Consider the following 21,646-nt stretch of genomic DNA (forward strand, 5'->3'; position numbering starts at 1 on the left):
AGATCAAAGCAAGAGGAACTCTACAGAGTTCAACCCAGAGCAAATTCCTTAGGCATCAGGTGAAAATGGGGTCAGAGATAACTGGAGGAGACAGCTGTCAGGACAAGGAAAAATGTGGCTAATTGTTGAGTTTATCACCATGGGTTCATTACTCACAGCCATCTACGCAAAATTACATATGGATTATAGGAAGTGTCTTCTTCAGGCATCATTTCTCCACTTTGAGTTCTTTGTTGAGATTCTTCTCCATTAAAATCTCTTCCTATGAAGTCCTGCTTTTGTGGATTAAATGCCAAAGTCCCTAACTTCATTCTTGAGCCAACTATTTGAGAATAATTCATGGCTTCCTGTTTCTCTCCATAAGATTTAAGACTTAATTGTGGTATCTAATATGTTCTACTATGATTATCTTTCGCTCGTATTAAATTATGTAACCCTGGAGGCAGGATATCATCTCTTTCAACTTTTTTATGTATAACATTAAAACCCATCTGTTTCTAGAACAGCAAAAAAAAAAAAAAAGAACTGGAAAAAGTGTAAGTGGAAAGAAGCATGTTATAATGTTTTGGTAATAGTGAAAGCAAATATTTCTGAATACACAACTACTATCTCTTAATGTAAATATTCATTAATTTCTCATTCAACAAATAGACTCAGAAAATATAAGTCCAATAAAAAGATGTCAAACATTTTCTATTCGTTAGATTCGTCCGTTTACTTTTTCTAATTTCCAATTTTCTTTAACAACATTACTTACTTTGTGTTGCAAGCAGTTTTTCTTTCATCTGTAATAATCCTAATTTGACACTTCAGATTTATTATTTTAATATGACTAAGTAGTTTTCCTTAACCAAAAAACAGTGTCCCAAGAGCTGCAGCATTTCTAAACATTTGGCTAATAACAGAAAGGTTACAAGTCAAATAAGTCAAACACTTGCCCTTGAGAAATTTAGAGTTTATAAGAAAAGACAGAATTGTCAAGAAGAATCAAGCCATAATAAAAAAAGGCCTAGAAGGGATATATAGCAGTTCATAAGCATTCAGTAAGTTAAAATATTTGTAAATGACTTGCAATTAATGAATAAAATAATAGGGAGATTGATTTACTTACCTTTTATGTATATCTTTGAATTTCTAGGTTTCTAATTAGCATAACTAATGAATAATATTTACTGAATAGGTATCAAGCATCATTCTAAATATACAAATGTATGTATAAAAGTACTCTGTTCTTTCATCAGCCCTCTATGTGGTGTGAATGTCCTATTTTACAGATGGAGAAACCGAGGAGAGAAAAGCGTAAGTGAATTCTGAAGGCTAAGAAATGACTGCAGCATGGTCACCGAAATATTGCAGACTAATTCATTCTCAGTTTCCAACACTACAGTACAGGCTCCTAGTTCAGGAAACATGGTTCTTGTGTGCTAGAGTCAATCCTGTTATTTTGTCTAATTATTTGAGAGAAATTGGGACAAAGAAACACAAAGCATTTTTTAGAACACTTTGTTTTGTCATCCCTATGGTGGTAAATTTTGATCTGTGCAGTTCATAACCCCACATTTAGAGAAGAAAAGATGGCTTGTGGCTCTTTTGCACTTTACAGAGTCAGTAATATGGTTCGGTCTTTCTGAATTATACATTTGTTAATTGGGTGAAAGAAATGAACACTGTGTGCAGAGAATAGCAACCATTCTGCGTTCCCTGGCCCTTGCTCCAGCATCACAGAGCATGTGACTATAGCTTGCTCCAGGCATAACTTGTCTAAAATTGTTCACAAAATCCACTCTCTGCATTTCCAAGCACCACTTTTATAAGGCGTGTTTCTGATTAAAAACCAACCTCCATGTTATTGAATAAAAAAATTTATACAAAAATATTAACTAAGATGACACTCATGGAATGCATCTGTTTATAAACAGACTTTTTTCATGAACTCCAATTTCTATCAACAATTTAAGATGCTAAATACAAAAAGTAAAAGAACCAATTATAAACAACCTTATATGAAATGTAAAACTGCTCCTTTGGTATTATAAGAATCAAAATGAAAAACACTATAGTAATTTAGATCTACAATGTCTCTTAAAGGCCCAATCATAGAGCTATTAGTCCCAGTGATGTGCTATTGGGAAGTAATGAAACCTGAAGTACATCAGGTTTAAAGTAAGGCATCAACTCACTGGAAATAGTCTAGCATAACTTTTCTCTCCAGGCAAAACACTGTGGTAATGAAATAACTTTGGTCTCTTAGCCATGATAATGAAATAAGCAAAACAGTACAATATAGCTCAGTCTCTGGTGCTAGCAATGGGTCTATTTACACTCCCTAGTAGCAGGGAGAGAGAGAATCTTGGCTTGGGATTCCAGTATTTTGTGAAACCATTTTCTTCTAATTGAAACATTCCCTCCTGGAGAGAAGACAAAGACTTCCTGGTCAACCATGGAAGTGGTAATGAGCCTAAAATATGATCTAAACATGTACTAAACATCCAGCCAGTTAAAGCCCTTCTGCGAGATCTCTGATTTGTGCTGAAAAATACTAATTTGACTGCTATCTCAATCACTGGCTGCTGTTACTTCCTCTGGCATTGCAATGTCTCATATACTGTTTTTTTTTCTTTTTTAAGATTTATTAATTTATTATATATGAATACACTGTAGCTGTCTTCAGACACACCAGAAGCACCAGAAGAGGGCATCAGATCTCATTACAGATGGTTGTGAGCCACCATGTGGTTGCTGGGATTTGAACTCAGGACCTCTGGAAGTGCAGTCAGTGCTCTTAACCACTGAGCCATCTCTCCAGCCCGTCTCATATACTGTTAATGTAATAAGTTCTCTTTGTTCTCACATTTACATGATCAACTTGTATCTTTCTCATGGCAGAGTCATCTCTGTCACAGCTTTATATTTAACTTCTTGTCAATGGGATCAGCTGGAGCAGTCTCTTAGGTGGAAGGTTCTTAAGAGAAGCCATGCTCAGTTTCAATTTAGATTTAAGATTAGCTGCATTTCAAAGCAAGAGGATGTGAAAAGGCAATAGAGGCTAAGCTTTGTTTCTCAAAACCTTCAGGAAGGGGGCACCAGCTGGTTATAGCTGGCTAAGAGCCCTGTTCTTCTACTTATCTTGTCCACTTGGCTGTCGAATACCACACAACAAGTTTCTCTGGGTCTTATCCCTAGTGTTCCCAGCTCCCAGTTTTAACCCATAAGTCCATGCTCAGTGTTACATATGTTATCCACTTGCAATCTTCACCACAGACCCTTTTCTTCTACCACATACTAGGAGTTAGCGCCTAAACCACAACCAAGGTTGAGCCATATGAGGGTGGAGCACACTTGGGGGGAAATTCAAGGTGACTCTCTTTCTCTATATGGCACAGAGCAGTGTGCCTCCAAGACTGAGACATATGTAGTGTGTGGGTACAAGCAGAAACCCAAGTTGACTGATGGACTAGAGAATACAACACAGTCTCTGAAAGTTGCACATATGGTTTAGGATCATAAGCAGTTGTGGTGTTTCATGGTCCTGGGGGAGTTGAGGGACAATAAAACATACAACTGAGGCTTAGTAACCTGCCCAGGCAAAGAAAGACAAGAAAAGGACTTGTTTGTGTTGTCCTTCAAATTAGCCTCCAATTTGGAAAACAATGTGGAAAAATGGAGGACAAAAAAAGAAGTGTTAGCTTGCCATTTCTTACAGACACAAATAGAAAGAGAATAAAAATTAGTAGCTTGCTAAAGACCCATTCATAAGATCTAAAAACCTCACCTCAGAAGCAGAATCAATGTGGAGGGAGAGAGCGAGGAAGAATTGATATATGGTATCCTTCAGTATCAGTCTAACCCTTAATACAAAGAAAGAGGAAAATCCCGATTTGGCATGCACACAAGAGGGAGCATTACTAAAGAATTACACAAGAAACCATAAGTATGAGGAAATTCTGTATCTGGAATGCTCGAATTGAGAAAAGCATCATTTAAACAAGAACTAAAAGAGGCCTTCATAACCTGGCTTATAAGACTTATGAGGCCACAGGATATGAGAATGAATAGCATCAGTCTTGGGTCCAAAGGTATGAAGACAGTTGAGTAACTACTCATACATACTTGAGACTACAATGAGTTTGTCCCCAATGAACTGGCTTGAACACGTGGTTATAGCTAGATAGGTCCCCATGAATATCAGGGACTAGAAGACAAGACAGGAATAATAGTTTTACTGAGGAAACTGGGGGTGAGGGAGATGACATTAAATGCTTCCTCATCAAGCCTAATAGGTTTGGGTTTGCTAAAGAGCTAAGAAATTAATTAATTAATTAAAGCTCTGTTACCCTACTGAGCCACAGGTAAGAGATGATCTTGAGGAGGTAGACCTGAATGACTTAAAAATTTAAACTGGAATTACACAAAGGAGTGTGTCCAGGACAACCAATATCCAGAGTGATAGGATTTGTGAAAAGCCAGAGTTCCTTGGGTAAATTTTAACAGAAGCCACTGTGGAGGGAACCTTGGGAAAGCTTTAAGGCCAAAGCAGCAGTTCACCAAAGGCATGAGAGACAGAATGGAAGACAGAGTGGTACAGTTAAAAGAGATTGTTTGTCGTAGAAGTAGGCAATTATTGCCTCCCCCAGAGTATTCTGTGTACATTTCTCCCCTATTAGAAGATATACCGGAGGTGGAAATTGTTAACACTGTGGTGGTTTGAATGTGTTTGGCACAAGGAGTGCACTATTAGGGGGCATGGCCTTGTTGGAGGAAGTGTGCCCCAGTAGGAGAGGGCTTTGAGACCTTCCTCCTAGCTGCTTGGAAGCCAGTTTAGTTCTGGCTTCCTTTGGAACAATATGTAGAACTCTCAGCTCCTCCAGTTCCATGCCTGCCTGGATGCTGCCATACTTCCTGCCTTGATGATAATGGGCTGAACCTCTGAACCTGTAAGCTAGCCCTAATTAAATGTGATCCTTTATATGAGTTGCCTTGGTCACAGTGTCTCTTCACAGCAATGAAAACCTTAACTAATACAACAATCCAACCCATGATTCCTTCAGCAGCAGCAAAGATGGATGACAGACTGATTGCAGCCATGGGTCTGCCTTGAGCAGCAGGTGAGGGTGCAGCCATAACCCAGGTAAAACAAGTAGTGCAAGGCAGCACAGTGGAAACCATCTAACATGGAGAGGTGCATAGTGGCCACACAGCAGTGCCCCAGATGAGGAAGCAAGACAGCTTATGGAGAATGCATGGATTAAAGAAAGCTAAATATGGTTGTGCCTGCCACCCACTCTGCTCTATTCAACATTACTCTTTTTATAAAACAATTGATAGAAATTATAAGATCTTTTAATGCTTTTCTAAAGGATCTCCCTACTTTTGAAAAGTATAAGTCTAGCTGCTAAATCCAAAGACCAATTGGCACTTGCTTAAAGTATACAGTGGTAAGCCTTAAGACATCTTGCCCTCTCCAAAAGGTTTCATTACATAATGCCCTTGAGTGTCTTGAATATGTTACAAATTTGGAGACACATCTAAAAGAAAAGTGAAAACAGATGTTGAAGATTCTGAGTGAAGGCACTCTATTTGAGTGGGAAAGGCCACTCAGAACCCATAGGTTATTAAATTAAAACCTTGCCAGGAATAAGTTACCTCCTATCCCAATTAATTCTCTGTTGCTATGATAGGCACTCTGACCAAAAGCAACCTAAAGAAAAGGATATGTTCATTTTATCTTTCCTGGTCACTGGGAAAAGTCAAGGCAAGAACTCAATGTAGGAACTACAGAGAAATGTTATTTGCCAGCTTGCTCACTCTCAGGCTTTAGTTGACTAGCTTTCTTAGCTCAGAATCCCCTTATGTCCATTAATGATCAAAATAATCCCTCATAAAAAGCCCACAGACCACCTGATAAAGAAAATTACTTAACTGAGATTCTTTGAAGTATCTGAAGCTATGTGAAGTTAGCAGTTACATATAAGTATGGCTTAGACCTATAGACTGTTGGCTAAGTGTCAGGAGGTAGTTTCCTAAATTCAGCCATCTCAGGAATTAATTCCACCTTGCTGGCAGGATCAAAACGGAGTTTGTATCCCCAGGCCTGGGAATCTAATTCCTATCCTGCTTCTTCAGATGTTTCAGGTTTGTCTGTTAACCAGTAAAGAATGCAAAGAGGGAAGACGCTGTTATCCTGTTATCTAAACAAAGCACACAAGTCTTAATGTGTTGCTTGTCTTGATTTAACTGACTACGTGCGGCTTGCCCATTCCTTTGTTCTCTTATCATTCTAAAATTCCAGATTAGAGTCCAGGAGGGGACCTGACTGCAACAGCTGACTCAAAGACTCTGAAATCAGGTGACCTGGAAAAGGTCCAGTCATCAACGTTAACTTACTTGCTTATAACCCCTTGTGTCAAAATTTGATTGATTGGTCAATGCAACAGCCCACCCCAATTCCCTTTGCTTCCTGTTTCCATCCTATAAAAATGTTCTGCAATCTTTCTTCAGAGAAAATTCCTGGAGAGTACAACCCTGTTGCTGAAAACTTTCATATTTTGGCTTTAGGATTTTGAAAATTCAAGCTGGAACTAAGACAGATGCTCCCTCTAGATTGCCTGGCTTTACAGTTCTGGGAAGTTCTACGAAAGTGGTGGTTCAGAGGGAACTTCCACCAAACCCACTGCTCAGTTTGGAGTACATACTACACTAGCTGCATGCCATGCAAAATGTGGCATAACTGTTATAGGTTCAATCAACTGCTTTCTAATTTGATTTAAGGCTAGCACCAGCAAAGAAAACTCATGTCTGTAACAAACTAAAGCAAAGATCTGTGGCTGGAGAGCTGATAGGCCCCTGTGCTGTTGTTTAGTTCAAAGGATTTAGCATGCCTGTCAAAGTGCCTTCTAAGTGTTTGTGTTTATACCCACAGATTACTGCTGCCATCAGGTTTAACCCAGGAAGGAAACTTCTTTTGTTGCTATGAGTGATAGATACCACACTCAAGCCTGGTCTACCTGAGGCAAACAAGTGACTATTTCAGTGCGTAAGGACTCAATGTTAAACCATAAAGGGAAAAAAATTCCAACATACCTCTATCACCCTCAGCAAAGCCCACAGAATACCACGGAATATGGAAGAAAGGGTGTTAGAGCTGAAGGAAATGAAGGAGCACATTATTAGGCAAATATGTCCTCTGAATTATGACATTCACTCCTGTGGAGAGTGGGAAGGGCTTGGGAAGCTAATAAGACCCAAGAGACTCAGGGTAGGAGTCACAAGGCCTCTCCCAGAGGTCATGTAAACAATAAACAATCTCTAGAGAAAGACTCTTGTGGATGGTACTGCCTACAAGTTCCACAGAGCGCTCTATACATGCAGCTTCCATGAATCCTAACCCATGCTGTGCTGAGCTGGGCTTTTCAGTGATACAACTGCCTTTGAGTAACATATATTTCTTTAACACTTCATCTATGCATCTGTAGTAACCCCAGTGAACTCATTGGTTTGTAAAGTTAGGCTTGGGTGAATTGATTCTTCAATCTGACATCAATGCCCTAAATGGATTGAACAGAATTTGTTCATGTCTCCCCCAGGAAAAGTTGAACAACACTGTCATAACCAACGAGTGTCCCCAGAGTGCACGTGATCTTGAGAGGTACTAGAATACATAAGAGGTAGACACTTAACTGGGCTGAAGTTCATAATGCAGCTTCCACAGGGTTTACCCATGAAAGGGTGGCATTTTTTAGTGATGTATCAGTTCTGTCACTATTGTGAGTGACTCCATTTACGTATAAGCTCAATAAACACATTGGCTTACCAAGCTGTATTTGGATAGATCATTTCTTTGATATATCACAGGTGACAAAGGTTCATTCATCTCTTCTGAGGAAACATAAATGAGTTTGTGGCAGGCTGGCACCCTCTGTTCTCTCTCATCGATTTACTGTCCATGAGATAAGCAGGTTTGTTCCACCACTCGATTTTACCACAATCTACCACCTTATCATAGGTCCAATGCACTGGGACTGACCAATCACAGCCTGAAACATTAAAAACTGAGAGCATGATAAGTCTTTTCTCTTTATAAATTGATTTTCTCAGCTCTTTGTATTATAGAAAGCTGACTGTGGCAGATGAATAAGGGCTCCTTTTCATAATATACAAAATTTGGGGGCAATAAGGAAAGTCATAAAATGTCAATAATTTGAACAAGAGATTAACTGAAACCAAACAAAATACCTGAATATACAATATTCTCAATCTCCCACATAATGTAAAACCAAAAAATGCAAATAAAACCTCATCACCCTTCATCTGATTGGCAGAAACATCACATTGCCTTCCACTTCCCACAGCGGGTAAGAGGGAGGACTTATATGACCTGAAATATAAAATGGTAAAATGATGCACTATCTAAAGGAAATTAGCCTCTTGCCTGATCACTATTATAAATAATGAAAACAGATGCCATTTACATATGTATGTATGTATGTATGTATGTGTGTATGTATATATGTATGTATGTATGTATGTATGAATGCATGTATATGTGACTGCACACTTTTCCACTCATGCCTCAGTTCCCCAATAATAACACAGAGGCTCATTATTTATTTAAAAATGCCCAGGCCATAAGTTAGACTTGTTCCCACCAGCTCATAACATATCTAACCCATTTATACTATTCTATGTCTGCCACATGGCTAGTTACCTCCCCTCAGTTTCATATGTTTCACTTCCTCTGAGTCAGGGCAGGGAAACTTCCCCTCTGACTATCTCCCAGAGTTGGTTGTTCTCTCTCTCTCTCTCTCTCTCTCTCTCTCTCTCTCTCTCTCTCTCTCCCTCTTTCTGCCAGATGTCTCACTTTTTAATCCTGCCTCAGCTTTCTGGCCATAAGATTTTTATTGACAGGTTATACATCCACACAGCACACAAGAGATTATCTCTGCATATAAATACATACATATGTGTGTGTGTGTGTATGTGTGTGTGTGTGTGTATCTGCAAATACTAGTTAAATTAACCATTAATAAATGACATTTTTGAGTTTTATACAGAGTTTTTAAACCAGAGTTAGGAGCTTCCACTTGAGCAAGTTGTGGTAAATCCTTGCCCAGACTTCTTCCTCATGAATTATCAAGGAGGAAAATCTTCCAACCACAGGCAAAGGGAGCACAGCATAGACTACAGAAGCAGAAAGGGCCACACTCCACAGACATCCAACCTCTACCTTAAGTGAACTTGGCTCATACAGTTTGAAGGGACTACAGAGAGGCATCTAAGTGAGAAAGGACAGAGCCTTGAGCTAAGACAGAAGCCCATGAGTGATTCATTCAAGAAAGCAAATCAAGAAATATCAAGTTGTTGGTCACTACCTATGTAGCCCTCACAGAAGCACATATCTGGCTACTAGATTTTTCACTTGGAACAGTGACTGGAGATGGTACTCTTTTATGTCTAAAAGATGAAGGTACAGTTGTTCCCTTCAAGAATCAAGAAGGCTTCATTTTTAAAACAGAACTTCTGGTTTGACTCCAGGAACTAGTGAACATGTGAGCCTGGCAAGATTACCAAACTTATGCTTGCTTCAGCTTCCTCATCTCCAAAGTATAAATAACAATCATACTTAGTTCCTAAATTACTATCTTAGTGCTTAGTACAAGAGTGCCTAGAACTAAATACACAAAGTAAGTGTTCTGTGAGTGGTAGGTTAACAGTATTGTTATTTCAAGGTATATGGAATATTTGTGCATGTTTACATTTCACAGTGATGATTTCATGTGCTCACATTCATCCTCAAGGCACAGACACTGTCCCTGCATGGATAAAAGCTGCCAGACCTCTCAGAAACTAAACTACATCGACTGAACTTTGTCCTGGCTCGGTTAGGGTAACAAACAGTAGAGCAACACAGTCAACACATACTTTGTATAAAGGAGTTCTTCCTTTTTGCCATTTCCTATGTCCAAAAGCAGGAAGCCCCCAATAGTTGCTTAAACAAAGACTCTGTTTTGAATGGCCTATTTCACATGGTTGAATACTATGAAATGTCATCACATCCGTGTTCTCGGGCTTTTCTACAACCTCCTCTTCTTACCACCTAAACTTCCACTCAAATGCTTTCTCTTCACTATTTTGTGCCATGTGTTCTCCCTTGTTTGACCTCAGAACAATTGGAACTAATATTTAGCCACCAATTCTGATATGGATCTGGCTTTTATTTCATATACTATATTTTCGTAACCATTACACTTCCAAAAGAAAACAAAGGCCAAAAAGCTTTGGAATGTAGTAGTAGTCATAATTATTTTACCCTACTTTTATAGTACAATGATCATAGAGTGTGTGTGTGTGTGTGTGTGTGTGTGTGTGTGTGTGTGTGTGTTCTCCTTGGTTGAATAATAATGGCACTTAGGTGAGAATCAGATTTACTTGAAGGTTTCAGATTTAAAATACATAATGCTAGATAATCAAGATAGAGATTTGCCCTTTATTTGCTCTAGATAAGTCCTTATGTCTCTCAGCTACAAGATTCAAGATCATTCTGTGTTGAAAGAGAATTCTCCATAGGCATTTCTGCACAGCACACCAAGCTTGCTCTTCAGTTTTGGGTTTTGTCTTGTTTGGTTTTGCCTGTGCAGTAGTGAGGACATACTCAGATTTTCATCCATCATAGGCAAGGGCTGTGTCATGGAGCTGTCCTTCAAATCCAGTGTGATGCTAGCTGTTACACTTGTTAATGTGATAAACTGCTCTGGAAGATACAAATGCATCTCACTCTGGAATGTAGGTGTTATTTGCATCCTTGCCAAAATACTAAAATCACATATCCTTCTAAGGCAAATATTAGTCAGGTTTGCTAGCAGCCAATAGGAAGACTGGAGATTCCAAGGTTAGGGTTCATGTCAGAGACAAAAACATCATCAGAAGCATTCTCCAAATGATACTGCTGTATCACCCCAATACAACCAGAGATGCAAGGAAGTGTGAAGTGGATACAAGTGGCTCTATCCTAAGTATGAAATACACATGTGTCAGACCCAAAGGTTTCATGACTTTACTAGCATTAGTCATTCTACAATGGTCTAATTTGTCTTCTTGCAAGAAAGCTGTCAGAATACATATAGTTTCCATGCCTCGGATTCCCTAAATGCAATATAGAGAAAGGGAACTTCACAGACTTCATATGTTAAGCTTACAAATGAGATAATACATACATAATACATAACCTGTCTATACCTCAGAACTGAACTCAAACATTATTCAAGGTAGTAATACCAGGTGACTGTGGGCAGCCTCTCCACTCCATTAAATGGCCTGCACACTGCCTTAGTCTTCACTCTCCACTCTGCATCACTGACACCAAAGTCCATTTTCTAGGTCAACAGTTTGTCCTCTAGACAGTGACGAAGCTAGCATTTTCTCTACTTAGTTTTTGTTTTGTTTTTGAAACAGAGGGTCATATACACTACACTGGACTTGAAATCTCTATATAGCCTCAGAGGAGTCTGTCTGTTTCTGCTCGTATCTGTTTCCTTCCTTCCTGTCAGACACACATACATAAAAGGTACTAACCAAAAGGAGGATATTTTTACAAGTGTTCCAAGACTTGTAAGCTCTAATTCTCTCCCAATTACAATTTAATACTATGATAACTTAAACTACAACTTCATAGACACTCCAGTTGCTGAAGTTTCCTTTGAGGCCTTACAACACCGTCAGTCTTGGATCACCACAGGGGATTGGATTAACTTACCTGTAACAAAAAGTCAAAGAGAGCCATCTTGGACCATTCGTGATGATGGATTTCAGTACAGCCCCACTCAGGTCTGGGAACTCGGCCATTCAGCCAGCACTTCTGTTTTAGCAACTGCTGATAAGTTCCCCAGGTGAGCTTAACAGAAGAATGGCTGTCATTGCTTGCAGATGCTAGAGATGAGTCCCAGAGAATGATAGGGCGAGGTCGGCCATCTATAGAATCAGAAAAGCAAATAGTTCACTCAGCATGCTGCCTTATTGAGTAGCAAATGTCCTTGGGAAGGTCACCCACTACTTCACACCCTCTTCACCTGTCAGAAATGGGACACTTCGTAACCAAATTCCATAGTTCCTGTGTCTTCACAAGTTTTAAGACTTTTATATAAATGACACTCCTGGTCAGTTAAAATAAGTCATATGAAGTGGAAAGTTACTGTAGACAGTGAAAGAAAATTTAACAAGATTTATGGCTGTGGTAGGAACAGGCTACTAACTACTACTCAAGCATCCTCTCGTTTAGTATGGTTTTATTCCACATCTAAAAAGCAGCCGCCACAAAAAAAGAAAGAATCCAGACATTTATAATTGTCTATTCAAGGTCTGAGCAGAGCGGTCTCTGTCTGTAATAACAGCTGTCTGATTTTCTGAGGCTACATCAGGATGCTGGGGGTGGGGAGAATTTTTAGAAGTTGCAAATTTCAAAGAGAAAATGGATGCTTCCCATCAATTTCTGGAGTCTCCAAAGAAGGAAAGTAGGAGAAAAAAAAGTGTTTTTGTTTGTGTTTTTCTTTTCTGATAGAAGCCTGCAAGTACAACAGTGCTCCTGGGAAGGGGTCACACGTTCACCCATAGCCTCAGAAGGTGTCTTTAAGCAAATATCACTTCTTCAACTGCATGTGCATAGATGATATATTTTTTTAAATATCACTAAAGTTGGAGAGCCACTGGATAGAAATGGAATTTCTATCACTGCTAAACTGAATAAACTATAATATATCCCTGTGGAATCCTCACCAACATGAAGATCACGATGGAGTCAATTGAACATTTCAGGCTTAAAGCCAGACCTATCATTTTAAGCCCCCATTTCATCCAAGTAAAGTCCCAGAGATGGTGATGATCAGGGTTGCTTATAATTCAAAAGTCAGTGCGGTGCTCTTGAAGGAAACAACTCCATTACAAGCCCCCTTAACTCATTCTGAACAAGCCTGAACAACGGAGTCCTCAGGAATTCTGATGGGAGTGTCCAGACATGCTAGGAATTGCTGAAAGCCCTTTAAAATGGCCTGAGATGTTTGAAATCTACAGCTTTCCTCACCTAGCTAGAAACTCAACCCCCCCTTGTTTGAATCTTGTAGTGCTCTTATCTACAGGAAACAGTCAGCTGCTGGCACACCAACGGTTTAAGCACATTGATTCAACCATTCTAATTGCCCCCATCCCAGCCTGTCCCAAAGAAAATTCCTCCTCCATTTCATCAATAGTGCCTGTGGAATAGAGCATGTGCAAGGACTTTGGTTTATACACAGTAGGTACACCACAGTCACTGACACACAACTAAGAGAAAGAAAGAACCTCAAGCTGAGCTAAAAGATCATGAATTTACTGTTCCTTTCCTCCTTTCCACTTCCTTTTTACTAAGAGATTGGGGCTCCTGAGACCTAATTCTATTCTAAAATAGAAGAGCTAGATAATCTTGTATGCCTCAAATACTGTGTGCTGACTTGTTTTTTAAAGAGAATAAAATCTGTGTAAGATCTGTCTATCATATGAAGAAGACAAGCCAGGCCAGTGTGACCAACTATGAATAGAAAAATATCGTGCAACTTTCTAAGACAAGTGCATGGGACATCAGAACTGTAAGAGGCTGTAGACCAGTGACCTGGACACTGTGACTCACCAAGAGCCCTTCTCATACCAGAGCATGGAAGTGTTCAAGGGTAACTAAAGCCAAATACTGCATGTCCACAGGAAGTTGAGGAGCTATTTCCTGCACAACCCAAGTCCTGGGAGGAGCGAGAAGTGGTCTACAGAAGTCAGAGGAACCTTTGTGGTCCTCTCTGCATCTTTAAGAGCATCCATGCCTTACTGTAAAATCAAATAAAAAGAAAATTCTGCATGATAATGTATAGGGAAGAAAAATCCCGCTGTCTGCAGCCCACGACAAATGGTTTTTTGTTTTCTAAAGTTTTCCTGCCCTCTTCCCTCTCACCTGAATAAATAGTTTTAAATTTTTAAGACAAGAACATGGCTAACTCATGGCTGAAGCATAGACTGTGGAACCCAACAGACCTATTGCTCTCTAGTTTGACTTCCTTGCTTTGTGACATTAGACAAGTGACAAGCCTCTCCAAGCCTTCCTCCTCTTCCTCCTCCTCTTCCTCCTCCTCCTCTTCCTCCTCCTCTTCCATGTCACAGGGGTGAGCATGTATCTCATAAACTGACTTCACAATTATTAAATAAGACTATTATAAAGAAGAAATTTCTTTCTCAAACTTTTGTCATTTCTACCTGGTGGAAACACTCAGATTTCTCTTCCTCAAGGTTTTAGAACATATTCGGCATATGATTGTTACCTGTAGCCACCCCACTGCTGTAAGACCAGCACATTAGATAGGTTTACCCTGATTTCTACATTATACAGTGTATGCATGTAACTCACTAACAGGTAAAAATTTTTATGTTGACATATGAAATGAAAGAAAAAATAAAACAAATAAATAAACCCCCTCATCCTAGTATTTAGCATAAATGCATAATCAATAATAATTTTATAGCAGCTGTTTTACATATACACCTCCAACAGTCTTATAAAACATAAGTCTTCACCCAACCATTGCTGCTTACTAAGCAACTACTATATGCCAGGTAGTGTTTTAGAGCCTGAAGCTAAATTATATACAAGTAGGTACCAACTGTTTTGCTCTCATGAAGCATAAATTTTCACAGGATAAAGAAGCAAAACTTACACAAAGGAAAAAATAGAAATATGTGGATTTTCATAGTTGTTTCATTAAATGTTATAATACAGATGTCTATTTTACAATCCAATATTTGAATAGTACTGATGTAATCGGGGCTTTGCCAGTCATGTGCTCTCTACCACAGCCATTCAGCTATATGCTTGGCTCAGTGTCACAGTGGCACAAAAGGGTGGCAGACAGGAAAGTGACAACTGGTCACGACTAAGCCAACACAGCTTTTTTGTAAACACTAAAGTGTGAATCCATATGATTTTCAATTGTTACAGTAATATTATCAACCTTTTTACTATTTTCAGCCTTGTAAAATTACAGACATCAGTTTATAAAAGCAAAATAGGTAGTAGGCCATCTTTGGCCACAAGCTCTGTGCCCATGGGTTTATCAGTCTCTTCTATAAATCATCAAACTCTTTGATGGTTTTTGTTGTTTTTCCTGTTGTTTGTTGGTTGGTTGGTTGGTTGGTTTGAAACATGGTCACACTGTATAGCCATAGTTGACCTGGAATCTACTGTGTAGACCAGGCTGGCCTCAAAACTCACAGAGATCACCTGCTCCTGCTTTCCAGGTGCTAGGATTAAACGTGTGCACCACCACAACTCGTGGTTTCTTCCCATCACCCAGCTGCATGCTTCCTGCTGGAGCTGGAGCTGCACCTGAACCTTCATTCCTCCCATCTCAGCTCCATGGGTGCTGAGATTAAAGGCACACATGCAGTCATTGGATATACTTTCTATGCTGATAGCTAATAAATCATTTCTTAAACTGCCAAAGGTAAAGGTAGTTCAGCAAATAGACACAATCAATTATTCTCCATGGTCATTCTCCATGATCATCCTTGTTTCCCCAGAAAAACATAAAGACATTTTTTTCTGCCTTTTGTAGAAAAGGATTCCCAGAGAAGAGACAAAGCCAGAGATCTGAGGCTCCCTGGTTGGTGAGTGGAGGAGCACTGGCCTCTTGCTTTTCCACGCTTGCTGTTCAGTCTTCCCACAGGAGTCAAGAATGTGGTACCCAGTGTGTAATAATACCTGTTGGTGTAGCTGCAAGTCTCGGCACTGTAAGTGCCACTGAGGGGAGAATTCCCATTATATAAAATACAGCTTTTAAGAGGAGTAAAGGAGCACTGATAGAGCAGAAGGGATGATGGGAAAATGGTCTCTGAATACAGGAGTCTGGTTAAACGCATTCACCCTGAAGGGTTTTTGAAATGAGCAGTGTTCATCTCCTTCCATTCAGATTTGTCAAGATGATGCAGTGCTGTGCTCTCTGGAGAAATCTTAATGGTGAAGAGATAAAATTCTAACTGTCAGAGTAGTGGGAAGCAGCCTTTAACAGATGTCTGGATGTCCGTGTAAATTAAAGGTTACACAGCTGTCTTAAAAATGAGACTTGCCCAGTAAAAACTCCTCTCTTCCAATATCTGAATATCTCCTCAGAATTTTGATGTTCTCTTTAGTCATTTTTGACTCAACAGCACAAAGAAGACATTCTTTGGGGAAGATGGACATGAAAGTTAACCAAGAATGTATGCTTTACACAATCTCCTTTGTCTACATGCATTAAATGCCCTTCACTTTAAACACTGGCTGACTGGTTTTGCTACACCATAGGGGCAGGCCAAGCCTACTGGTGGATTGTGAATAGTCTGCCCGTATTTATCACCAGACAAAAATAAGCAAAAGTATTCTGAGCTGCGAATCAAAAGTCCTTTCTATCGAATGGGCCGAGTTCCAAGCCTCCTTATGAATGAGACTGAAAGGAAGTAAAAGTTCAGCATCAGGCCTTTCACTGAACACAATTCTACAGATCCTTGAAAGAAAGCCCAGGCCAGTCAAAACCGGTGGGGCATCTTCATTGCAGGAAATAAATTCCATGGGCTCCATCTTAAGCATCAACAAGTCACTGACAGAAAGCCTTATACTACAGATCACTCACTGCTCAAAGCAATAAGGTGTCCATGCATGCTGCTCCACGGCCTTGTAGAAAGTGTCTAGGTAGGTAAACTTGTCAAATCCTATTAACTTCACTATTCTTCAGTGCCTTGCAAAGCAAGATTTGGAATGAATATATATACGGAGCTGGAGAGATGGCTCAATCACTTTGCTCTTGCTCCTCTTTGGGAGGATCAGAGCCCAGTTCCTGTCACCCACACCTAATAGGTCACAAACTCTTACAACTCCACTTCCCTGGGATCTTATCTCTTCTGGCTTCCATGGGTACCAGCTCACAGGTATCACACATACACACATATGTATACAAGAGTACACGTAAATAAAAATAACTCAAAGATAAATCTTTTCCAAAGTAGTAGACAGATGATGGTTGTGATGCCCACCACATTCTAACATACAGAAACTGAAGTGAAGGCATTCTGAGTTCATGTTGGCCTAGTTTATATTACTGCTTAAAGACTAGCCTGAGCTACTTGAAAGAGAAATTATCTCAATATACCAAGCAACGGGGCTTGAGCACACTATTCAGTCTTTTGTCTAGCACTCCCAAGAGTACTACAAACAATCTCTCCCTGTGTCTCCCTCTCCCCCAACTCTAACTCTCTCTCTCTCTCTCTCTCTCTCTCTCTCTCTCTCTCTCTCTCTCTGCATCTCTCTATGTCTCTCTAACTCTCTGAATCTCTCTTGTCTCTATGTCTCTCTATATTTCTCTGTCTCTCTATGTGAGTCTCCCCCTGTCTTTCTGTGTGTCTGTGTCTCTGTCTTTCTGTGTCTCTTTATCTCTGTGTGTCTCTCTGTGTGTGTGTCTCTCTCTTACTCTCAGGTCATATGTGTATATATATATGCATATATATGTATATGCATATATATATATGCAGACATGCAGACACATACAATTTTTCCACCTATCTCTATTTTTTAATTTTATATTTGAGATTACAATATAATTACATTTTCTCGTCCCTTTCCTCCTACATACCCCTCCCCTCTCTTCTTCAAATTTATGGACTCTGTTTTTTCATTAATTGTTATTGGATGGATTTATGTATATACACATATATTCCTAAACAATCTATATTCAACCTGCTCCATCTGTATAATGTTACTTATATGTACATAGTTTGACTGCCGTGACCAAGCAGGTGAAATCCCTCAGCTTGAAACTTGTGAGTGTCACAATCTAACATGTATGAGTGAAGCCCAAATAGAAATGTGGGATTTTTGATAGGCTTGAGAGAGGATTGAGTTGGAAGGAGTTGACCAGAGCTCACAGGTAGTCTGAATTTTTGATACTATAATTTGTCTAGCCATTTGAAAGGTATTTAAAAGCATCATTTACTCTCTGGACTTATAAAATCCTAAGTTTGGGGTAGAAGAAATATAAACAAAGTATGGAAGTTCCCTGGGGTTCCAGGCAAGAGCTGAACCTTACACATCTAGAAGTTAATATAACCAAGCAAGTATACACACACCGCATGGTTTTTAAAAGGCCAGGTGAAGAAGTGGACAAACAGGAACAGTGACAAACTAAAGACTGAGCTGAGCTCTGGGACATATGGTTGGAAATCACAGGTGAGGAAGCTTTGTTGAGAAGCAGCTCAGGGCTTGTTATGATAGGGTAAACAAAAAAGTCATACATTATTGCTTCTATCCTGAAGCCATCACTATCTCTTCAGTACCAGAGGCAAGACCTAACACTCTGAGTAAGATACTAACCTACCCAAGATACATAGAAAGAACTTTCTCAACTCATCCTGCAAGACTGTGTAAATCCAACAAAACAAACACCAGCTTTGACAAGTCTAACAAGGGAAAAAAATCTTTATAAGGTTCAAAAAGTTTGCTTGGTTTTGGGGGTCTGTTTGCTTGTTTGTTTGTTTGTTTTGAAGGAGAAAAGCTAAAGACAAGATAATGTAGCTTCCATATGTGTAGATGCTATAACACTAACCAAGATGTGGAGTTCAGGATTTGTCTTGGAAATTGATTTCTATATAAATTGAAGAACAGGAAGACATCACTAGATATTGATTAGAATGTCTATTATTTGGAGAAAGGAGAAACTTTAGACACTGTTGATGAGAAGGGAAATTAATCCAGCATTGTGGGAAACTGTTTGCAGGGTCCTCAGAGTAATGAAAGGAAAATATATGACCCTATCACCCAACTCCTGGATCCTTTCCAGGGAACTGAAACCAGAATTGCACAGAGGAGTCTACACTCCCATGGTCACTGAAGCATCCCTCACCACAGCCAAGAAGTGGAGGCAACCCATATGACCGCCATCATGTGCTACTACATGTGCACAATGGAATTACTATTCAGTCTATTGCAGGGGATATGCTGTCACACAGGACAACATGAAAAAACAGGAGGCCTGAGCAAAGCAAGACAGAAAGACAAAGACAGATACCGCACAATACCATATGCAGAAACTAAAATATCTGAACCCTTAGAAGAGTTTCTAGAGTCTAGGAAGAATAGCTAAGCTACTTGAGACCATATGATTACCAAAAAAAAAAAAGTTTCAGTTAGATGAGACAAGAAGATTCAATGAACTCCTGACAAGGGAGATGGCTCAGGGGATAAGGAACTTGTGGCACAAACCTAAACCTAAGGATCTGAATTCTGGGTGTGGCCGCATATGCTTTAAGCTTTAGTGCTGTGAGTGAGGTTGGAGTGGGGTCAGGGATAGGTAGATCCAGCTAGTCTACCCAAGACAATGAGTGCCAGGCTCCACACTGTCTCAAAAGAGTGCAGTGGAAGGTAACAGAGAAAGACACAGGACATCTGAAGTGCAGGGGTGAAAACACATCCATGTGCATACATGTGTGAGAGGGAAACAGAGAGCGCTTTTAAAAATTCATGATCTGTTGCACAGAGTGGTGACCAAAATAATAATGCATTGTGCATCTCAAACCAGCTTTTAAAAACAGCTAAAATGCTTTAATATGAAGAAATACCAAGTATCTGAAGTGATAGGTTTAATTAGCCTACCATGCCACATTAAAAATATTTATCAATTATACACTATATATATAATATATGATATATATTATATATCTAAGTACAACCCAAAAGTATACACAATTATCAGCTACAACAATGATTAAAGAGGCATTAGATCTATAGATAATTTAGACCACTTCTGCAAGCAAAAAAACAAACAGCAAAAAAACAAAAAAACAAGTCTATGTATTCAAAATTCAAATAACTACCACTCACTTCACAGTTGATCTCTGGGTTGAACAGAGCTCAGTTCAACCCAGCGGGGTTTATTGATGATTAACAGCTCAGGTGAGTGTGTAGCCTGGGAACAGGGAAGAATGCCATGTGACTTGTCTAACATGACCTGCCCAAGCGAACTAAGCTATCCATTCTACTTTAAAAACTATCCTTTGTTCTGGGCTCTGCTTGTGGAGGAACCCTGAGCAGCCACTCCCTAAGAGTTTCTACTTCACAAATGGAAACCCCTACATTCTTCTTGCCTCGGTGTTTATTTTTAAATGCAGGAATCAGGGCTGGGTGTGGTAGTAGCACATCCCTTATCCCAGCACTCAGGAGACAGAGGCAGGTGGTCTCTTGAGTTTGAGGGCAGCCTGGTCTACATAGTGAGTTCCAGGACAGACAAAGCTATGAAGAGAGAGAGAGAGAGAGAGAGAGAGAGAGAGAGAGAGAGAGAGAGAGAGAGAGAGAGAGAGAGAGAGAGAGAGAGAGAAGTCGGCTGTCCAGGGTGGTGGGGGTATGGTAAGGGTACCAGACTCTACAAAGAACCACATTTGGGAGGGAAAGTCCTCCTTGTCTTTGGGTAACCTAGTCTGTGGAGCCTTGGGATTCATGTAAGTGAAAGGAGTCATGAGTTTCTGACAAGAGTAGCCTTGTAACACAAGCCCAACCATATCATTCTCTTCTCTAAAACCCTCAGTCACTCCCCATCCCCCACATGCTGAAAACAAAACTCAGGTTCTCACAGGATAAAGAACATACAGCCCATCAAAGACAAATTTGCCTCTCTTCATCCCTCCAGCCCCAGTCTCCAGTTCAAAACTACCTGCATTTTCCTGAGGATACACTGCCTTCACAAGCCTTTCAGGCTGTCTGCCTTTCTACATGGGATCCCAGCTCCTGCTCTACGCACAGTGACTTCTCAGAGACTGTCCTGGGGCCAGCAAGATGGCTTAGTGGGTTAAAGTGCACACCAAATAACCTGAGTTTGAGCCTTGGATCACACTGTGAAAAAGAAACAACGGCTGGAAGTCGTCCTCTGATACACACACACACAAACACACCCCTAAATGAACGTAAAAACAATCTGGACACATGAATGATTTGTTTCGTAATCCCCCAATGTCCTTGTATAACTCGAGTGTTCTAAGACATGGCTAATGGACTCAGAGTAGACATGCCGCTGCTGTGAGACCCCGGTAATCCTCGATTCCGAGGCCCTCCCTGAAAAACGAATGAGAAGGATTGGGGGAAACTTGAGAGACAGAGCTGGGAAACGTGCAGAGCTTTCTGTGCCCTCATTCTCAACAATTAGCACTTGACTCTCACATCCGTGATGCTACAGGACTCAGGAAGAAGAAAGGAGTGGTGGAAAACTGCACACACACACACACACACACACACACACGCACACCTACTGACCCCAGGCCATGGATAAGAGGCGCGAACTGTGAAAGCATCGGGGCTATACTCGGGACAGACAGGACCATTAGGCTATTGAAAGCAAGGTACAATCTGGATGGCTGAGGGATGAGGTTACAATCACTGGAGGCCTTCCTGTGGCATGATTGATCGCAGAGGCAGCAAAGCAGGATGATGAAGGATCAGGCTACTGAAGTCTCCCAACTTATATCTGTATTAGCTTCACTGTGCATCATGCGGGGACCTATGCTATCTTTTAGGCTTCAGTTTCTCCACAGGAAATCTGTACCACAAGGAAATCGTGTATGATACACT

At 40.1% G+C, this 21,646-nt stretch overlaps 1 protein-coding gene across 2 annotated transcripts in view; it reads right to left on the reverse strand.

The window, feature by feature from the left end:
• Gask1b (golgi associated kinase 1B) overlaps positions 1-21,646 on the reverse strand; it is a 54,016-nt gene that overhangs the window by 21,818 nt on the left and 10,552 nt on the right. For both annotated transcript variants that reach the window (XM_028754947.1, XM_028754948.1), the window contains exon 3: positions 11,750-11,964. In XM_028754947.1, the coding sequence (XP_028610780.1) occupies positions 11,750-11,964 (215 nt within the window). The remainder of the gene's footprint in view (positions 1-11,749; positions 11,965-21,646) is intronic.

The sequence above is a fragment of the Grammomys surdaster genome, unplaced genomic scaffold (genome assembly GCF_004785775.1).
Source record: "Grammomys surdaster isolate TR1022 unplaced genomic scaffold, NIH_TR_1.0 126039, whole genome shotgun sequence".
In the NCBI taxonomy this organism is placed as follows: Eukaryota; Metazoa; Chordata; class Mammalia; order Rodentia; family Muridae; genus Grammomys; species Grammomys surdaster.